Source organism: Echinops telfairi, unplaced genomic scaffold (assembly GCF_000313985.2).
Source record: "Echinops telfairi isolate 266 unplaced genomic scaffold, ASM31398v2 ScPeMD7_9;HRSCAF=40, whole genome shotgun sequence".
Lineage (NCBI taxonomy): Eukaryota > Metazoa > Chordata > Mammalia > Afrosoricida > Tenrecidae > Echinops > Echinops telfairi.
In genome coordinates this window covers 45124107-45131448 of record NW_022103906.1, presented here as the reverse complement: position 1 = coordinate 45131448, position 7342 = coordinate 45124107, and the positions used below count along the sequence as shown (strand labels likewise).

Here is a 7342-nt window from a genome sequence, read left to right as displayed (position 1 = left end):
TGTGGGCTTTGTTGCTTCTGAGCTAGATGGCCACTTGTTTACCTTCAAGCCTTTAAGACCCCAGATGCTATACCTTTTGGTAGCCATGATATTGGGGGTGAGGAAGCCTCAGAGAACCAGAGGAATATTGTGTGTTTCATCGGTGCTGTACTGCTCCTTGGTTGTCTCATCCCTTCCTATCACCCTTCTGTGAGGGGATGTCCTGTTGTCTACAGATCGGTTTTGGGTCTCTGCTCCGACTCCCCTCGTTCTCAGCAATGTTTTTTTGTTTTGTTTTGGGTCTTCTGGTGCCTGTTAACTGATTCCGTGGACACCTCCTGGTCACACAGGCTGATGTTCTTCTTCCACGTGGGTTTGTTGCCTCTCTGCTAGATGCTTGCCTGCTTGTTACACTGTTTCTTCAACCTCAATCATTCCGAGCATCAATTGTTTCTTCTTTCACTCCTCGTTTCGCAGGGCCACCCTTTCTTAGAGAAGTTTGGCATCTTTTTCAATTCTTTTCAGAATCCCTTGAAACCAAACTGCCACCACGCTTTTTGGGTGTTTAATATTTTCTTTTTGGTATCCCTAATGTAATGTTTACTGTTTTGATTCATCTTGAATTTGTCTGTCAACAGTACTTAAAGAACCTTTCTCTCAGAATATTGAGATGCATTTTACATATCTAATTTTGTCTTGGGAAGCTTGAGGGTAAGATGTGTGCCTAGAGTGGATATAGTACTCCTACCCTTTAAAAACTTGCCAGCACAGAATAGGTTTTAAAGATTTTAAATTTTATGTTATTTTGAATAACTGTCCAAAGATTAAAGGACGAGCTTTTTAAGTTCTCTGCTTTGTGAGTTGAGGAAATTAGTTTGAATAGTACCCCCACCCTTTAACAACTGTTTTATTCGTGCTGTAGTATACGGGCAGTACTTGTGTTGTTCTTATTTGTTAAAAGCAGTCTAATGCTTCTCCTTTCTTTTTAGGCTTTGGAAGGAAGGATGTTGTAGAACACTTACTGCAGATGGGCGCTAACGTCCATGCCCGCGATGATGGAGGCCTCATCCCCCTTCACAATGCCTGCTCCTTCGGCCATGCTGAGGTTGTAAGTCTGTTACTGTGTCAAGGAGCAGATCCAAATGCCAGGGATAACTGGAACTATACCCCACTGCATGAGGCTGCTATCAAAGGGAAAATCGATGTATGTATTGGTAAGTACTGTTTGATGATATCAAATATCACCTGACACGCATTTAATTTTAATAAAAGTTTGCATTTCATTTTTGGCCTCACTTGTGATGGAAATAGTGTTCCCTCGGAATAGATTAAAAAGGGTTATTGATTTTTTTTTGGAAGCAGTTCTTTTTCATCCAAAGGGAAGGAGGGGGCGAGGGTTAAGAACAAGATTCTTAACATTAACGCTCCAAAATGGAAGTCTGATGTCAACTGGTGTGAATCTACAATTTCCTTAAGACCTTGTACATTTTTCATCCTAGCATCAATGGAGAAGCATTATAAAGTATAAGTTCTTGTTAAATTAAATGACATCTTTTGGATACTTTCTTTTGACCCAAGTAAAATCATTAGTTCTAAAGCAAGCACATTTTATGTCGTTGAAATTGAGCACAAGCCACTTTACTAGTATTGAAAAACGTTGAATGGTTTGAATACAGGAATTTAAAGTTTAATATTGTCAACATATGCCATAGTTTAGAGAAAAAGAAATTTCAAACCAAGTTGAACATTTCAACCATTTTAACTATTACCCACTGCCATCAAGTCAATTCTGAGTCATAGTTAGCCCTTTGTTAGGGTTTCCAAGGCTGTCCATCCATCTGGGAGCAGGTGATAGCCTCACAGTGGCTGATCCATCTGAATCACCAACTGTGGTTCGCACAACCAAAACTCTCCAAAACCAAGCTCACTGACATCTAGTCAGTCCTGACCCTATAGGTTATGGAAGAACTGCCCATATAGATTTCTGAGACTAGTCTTTACAGGAGTAGAAAGCTCATCTTTCTGTCACCGAGCAGCTGGTGGTCTTAAACCAGGGGGTTAGCAGCCCATTGCGTAACCACTATGCCACCACCAGGACTCCTTAAATATATAGATTTAAATAACTATCTTCCCCAGGAGTGTATCATCTATTTTTTAATAGCCCCTCTACTTGTTGGTTGATTTATGTAATTATTGTCTTCCTGGGAGACATTTGTGTAAGGATTAATCAGTTATCATTATGATGAAATTCAAATATAGGAGAACAGGTCAAGTTATATTGCTGCTAGGATTCCAGTTCATACATGCACGTCTATTTGAAACAAAACTTATTTAAACAAGGCTTTGGGGTCAGTGAATGGCTGCAGACAAGTTCTCTTAGTAATAGACTTGTTTTAGCTTTCAGAGTGTGTGTGGTGCAGTGATTTACTTGATGAGATTCTTTTAACCACAGTCTTTGTTAACTCTCACCAAATGACTGGATGGGACCATGCAGATGGGGTATACTGCCTTCTTTTCTGAAGGTTCGGCTAAGAGGAAATGTGTGTAAGATACTGTGATAGTATAGATTCGGTTGTGAATTAACAGTTAATTTTCGTTGTAAAAGCTCAGAAGTCTAATTGGGAATGGGTGAACTTTTTCATCTTGCTGCGTATAAAATGAGCCATCTCAGAAGCAGCAGTAAGCAATCTTGTTTCATCAAGAAAGAATAAGGAGTGGGGTTTGACCTTTGGACCTTAAAGACCCTTATATACTGAACTGCCTCGATCCGGGAGATAGTTGTGACACCAGAAGAAGGGATGAAAATCTATGGCAGTGGAGGCAGCAGTACCAACAAGAACATGAGACAAGAGTAGCTGCCTGGCTGAAAGAAGATGAATCATGACCAGAGATGAATCTTGGATTTACCAGTATGATTCAGAGAGCAAGGCCCAATAAAAAAACTGACTTTTGAAGTAATGATTGTGCCTATTAAATTTAAGACAGAGAGGTCAGCTTAGAAGACTGTGGTGACTTTATGTTTAAAGTTCAAATGAGTGATCTTGACAGAATTTCTGGAACACAGGAAAATCATGAGGCTTATTAGGAAGGAATTTTCAGATGACTGAAAATGGCACTGGTGAGAAAAAGTTGAGCTGAGAAAAAATTTTCCCCTTGTGGCAATGCACCTGCTCATCTTTCAAGGGTAGCAAGTGTTGTCCGGCAAGAATTTTACTGAGTGTGCATATTCACACCCAGCTTCCTCAGCCTTTGCCTGAGCACCACCATTGCCATCATGCTGGGCACTGCTCCCCAACACGGAGTGCCACAGTAGCCACTGTCTGCATCGTCTCTTAGCCTCTGGCCCAGCCTTCACTGTCTCGTCAATTTGCTGCTTCTCCCGTGGGTCTCATGAGACAAAGGAGGAGTTAGATGCTCACTGGGTGACATACTTCGACAAGCTACATATCGATGCCTGAGAGCTGTATCAAAGGATAAACACACTTGATGGCTATGATCTGGTTCCAGAACCCAAAATCCGAGGTGCTGCTTTCAGGCATGCAGACGGTTAAACAACTTTGCTGGTGCAGTTCGCATCCTAGAGGTTGTTAAGGACAAAGCAGGACCTCATAAGGAAATCTACCCCGATTCATCCATGAACACAGACTAACTTTAAATGAGTTGGGCTATTCACTCCAGAGGAACTAGCCCTTGATAAAGTAGAAACTTTCACAAATGGGCTTCCCAAGGACTTCTTGCTACTTGATTGTAAACTGTCACCTGGAAATAGTGATAGCGTCTTACCTTATTTATCAAGTGCTCCTTTTTTGAGTACCAAACCATGTAATAGTAACTTGGGTCTTAATAAAAGGGAAACAACTTCAAGTTGAAAAAAAAGAATTTCATTGAGAAACCTTACACCATCTACTGTGTAGCCCTGATCTTGCCGCTTCAGACTTCTTTTTATTCCCAGAACTCAAAAGAACATTTTTTTTTAAATCGTTTTATTAGGGGCTCATACAACTCTTATCACAATCCATACATACATCAATTGTGTAAAGCACATTTGTACATTCATTGCCCTCATCTTTCTCAAAACATTTCTTCTGCACTTAAGCCCCCGGCATTAGGTCTCAAAAGAATTAAAGGAATAAATAATATCCTCTCTGAGCTCACAACTTATTAAGTTACTTTCATTTGCATGTGATAAGTACTATTGAATTTGATAGGCATTCTTTTCTAATCTTCTAGATTTTTTAACTTTTTCACTATCATTCCTTCTTTACCTTGTGGTTATACATACCATTGGATCTTTTTTTGTTATTAGTCATGAGATTTCTGTTGTTTTCAATTCTTAGAATATTATCATTTCTAGGCTTTAGTGCTCTATATTCTACCTTTCTGAATTTTTCATTCTATCATTCATTCCTTTGACTGTGCTTGAACAATGAATATTCCTCTTTATATCTTCCACTCTATCCTACTCCCCAAAATAATGAGAATACTTATTTTATTTAGTTGTAAGGAGATCGCAGATTAGATCCAGGACTTGAATTTGTATAGGATGGATCCCCAGCCTATTGTCCTTGAATTCTCAGTGGATTATGTTTATATATTGCTTTCTTTCTGAAGTAAGTTCTTGTGTATCATAGAAGTTAAGAAAGGGGGAAGACACCATTCAGCGTATCATCACAGTACACTTGAAGATACCAGCTGGTTCTAGAGCCTTCCCTAATGTTTTATAAGGCACTTTTCTACTTTGAGATAATTGGAAAATAGAATTTTGATTCTTTTCTCTGTTGTTTCACTCTGATGATTTTTGAGAGATTAGTATGCAGAATGAGGTTTTTTTTAAAAATCATTTTATTAGGGGCTCATACAACTCTTATCACAATCCATACACACATCAATTGTGTAAAGCGCATTTGTACATTCATTGCCCTCATCGCAGAGTGAGTTTTTATAAGGTTGTCTAGATGATGAAATACTGGTCTAATTATTTTAAAAACAATCATATGTAGGAGAAATACAAACATATTACTACTGGTTTAAGGGAAGCAATGGGGCAGATTATTGCTGAGCACATACTTCGATTTGAATCCTGACCTCATCAGTTACCTGGGGCTACTTACTTAGCTGCTGTGACCCATTGTGAAGTGAGAATACTATTCTTATTTTACAGGCTTCTTGGGAAGACAACTGTGATATGAACACTTTAGACAGTGTGTTAGGCAGGGTTCTCTAAGGAAGCAAAACAGGATAGTTTATAGAGTGAAGGAATATAACAGCTAATTAGTCCTCAAAGCAGTGTAGTGGGCTCAGTTCATCTCACTTTCGTGGAACAGTTAATATGCTGAAGGTCTTTCAACTCACTTGGACTGCTTGTCCAAGGTCAAGGAAGCAGAGGAATCTGCCCTCAAGCAAGACAAACAGGATCAGCCTCAGGCAGCATATGGCAGGGTGGGGCAGCAACATCCAGTAGCTTGGGAGCTATGCAGTGGGCCCACAAGCCAACAAAGACCCACCAGCAGCATGGGGAAGCTGGTCCTGATGGCGCCAGAGCTCTGGCTGTGCATGACAAGGCAACAGGACCCCTCGATTGTCTCGGCCCACAGGTAGTGCAGCACACAGTTGAGGCAAAGAACTAGCTCAGACAGCAGCACACTGGTCCAATCACCAGGGGGAAAAAAGAGAGACGGATGGCCAGCCTCAGAAAACATTTATCAAAGGAGGAGCTGATACCAAGGGCTCAAACAGAAAGTAAATGTTTAGAAAATGATGATGGCAACATATGTACAAATATGCTTGATACAGTTGATGTATGGAATGTTATAAGAGCTGTAAGAGCCCCCAATAAAATTATTCTTTTTAAAAAGAAAAGAAAACATTTATCTCAGTCACCCTCCAATCATGCTCTAACCTGTTTAAAGTCCGCCTACATGTTCCTATGGAGGCCTAGTTGGCACAATAAACTTAAGTATTACAGGCAATTTACTAAACAAGGGACACATGGTAAGTCCCACTTTAACTGCTAGTTAGCAGTAATGCTATTTAGCAGGTAGGTGGTAATGATCAGCATGAGTGTACTACGCAACTGGAATTGGATCCAGTTATCACCTTCCCCACTTCCATCCTTGTTGCTAGCTGCCCCATTTTCCTCCAACCCCTCAAATCCAGAGGCCATTTCAGCAGGAAAAGGCATGCCACAAATGTCTATCGCATATGCAATCATCTGCATAGGCAGTAACAAAGTTCCTTCTTATCTGATTAAATTGGTGTGGGGAGTTGGGCCAGATCTTTCAAAGAGAGTGGGTGGTTAACCAACCCTTGCTAAACTGTTACAATATTAACCAAAAGAAGTTTCTCAAGGTTAGGACAAAGAGCATTTTAGTTGATTTGTTTCCTGAATATACTATGCTTGGATATATAGACGTTGATCACCTTTCTCAGTTCAATTAAAGATACTGGATTAAAATCATGAGGAGTGGGCAGACAGCCCACTATATGACTCTCTGTACTACAGAACTGAATACTGCCTGGTCTTGGTCCTGAGCCATTCTCACAAATCACAACTGTTTGAATCCATTGTTCCCGCCACTGGATTGGTCTATCACGTTCCGATCTTTTTCTATTTTATTAAGCATGATGACCTTCTCCAGAGGTTGGAGATTCCAGAGACCTTGAGAAGGCAGCTAAGTAGAAGTTCCAGAACAGGGCTTGAAAAGGATAAATTTGAGTCCTTATATAGTACCCATTGTGCTGCAACTCTTTGCATGCACACTCTCGTTTCTCCTACATCACATGATTCTCTGGGGAATGGGCATGACATGTTGCCTTTGGAGACTTCATTGTTGAAGAAGTGAGTGGACAGGGAAGGGACAGCTTTCTGGCTTCCATAGCAACTATAAGGTCATATAAGTGCATGGTCTTCTCACGTCTGTGGAAGCTCATTGTTTAGAATATCCCAAGCTCTAGACCTAAAACCAAATGAAAAATAACCCACCACAAAAAAAGAGGGGGAAAGGAGCACAATGAGATGCTTAACCAGACCGCTAATGGGGTCAGATAAACACCGGAACTATGACAGAAATTAGGAAAAAGACTCCTTCTCCCAAGGGAAATTAAAGTGTAAATGGAAAAGCCTTCATTGAGCCAAAACAAGCTAATATTTTTCTCAAGGCAAAAATTTATTAGATGAATTATAAGATCATATTAGTAGCCTGGAAGATCACATGTGAGAAATATCCCCAAGTAAGTGCAAGAATGTTGAGTCATAGAAATCATGAAGAAAAAGCTTAAATTAAAAAACAAGAAAATCAGTTTTATTTTTAAAATATACATGTGATAGGAGTTCCAAAGATCAGGGTGGGTGGGGGTGGGGGTG

General features: G+C 40.1%; 1 protein-coding gene across 1 annotated transcript in view; it reads left to right on the top strand.

Annotated features, from left to right (window-relative positions):
• Positions 1 to 7342, top strand: part of TNKS (tankyrase) — a 209828-nt gene that overhangs the window by 32317 nt on the left and 170169 nt on the right. Inside the window, exon 2 of the mRNA XM_004696189.3 lies at positions 969 to 1193. Coding sequence (XP_004696246.1) covers positions 969 to 1193 — 225 coding nt within the window. The remainder of the gene's footprint in view (positions 1 to 968; positions 1194 to 7342) is intronic.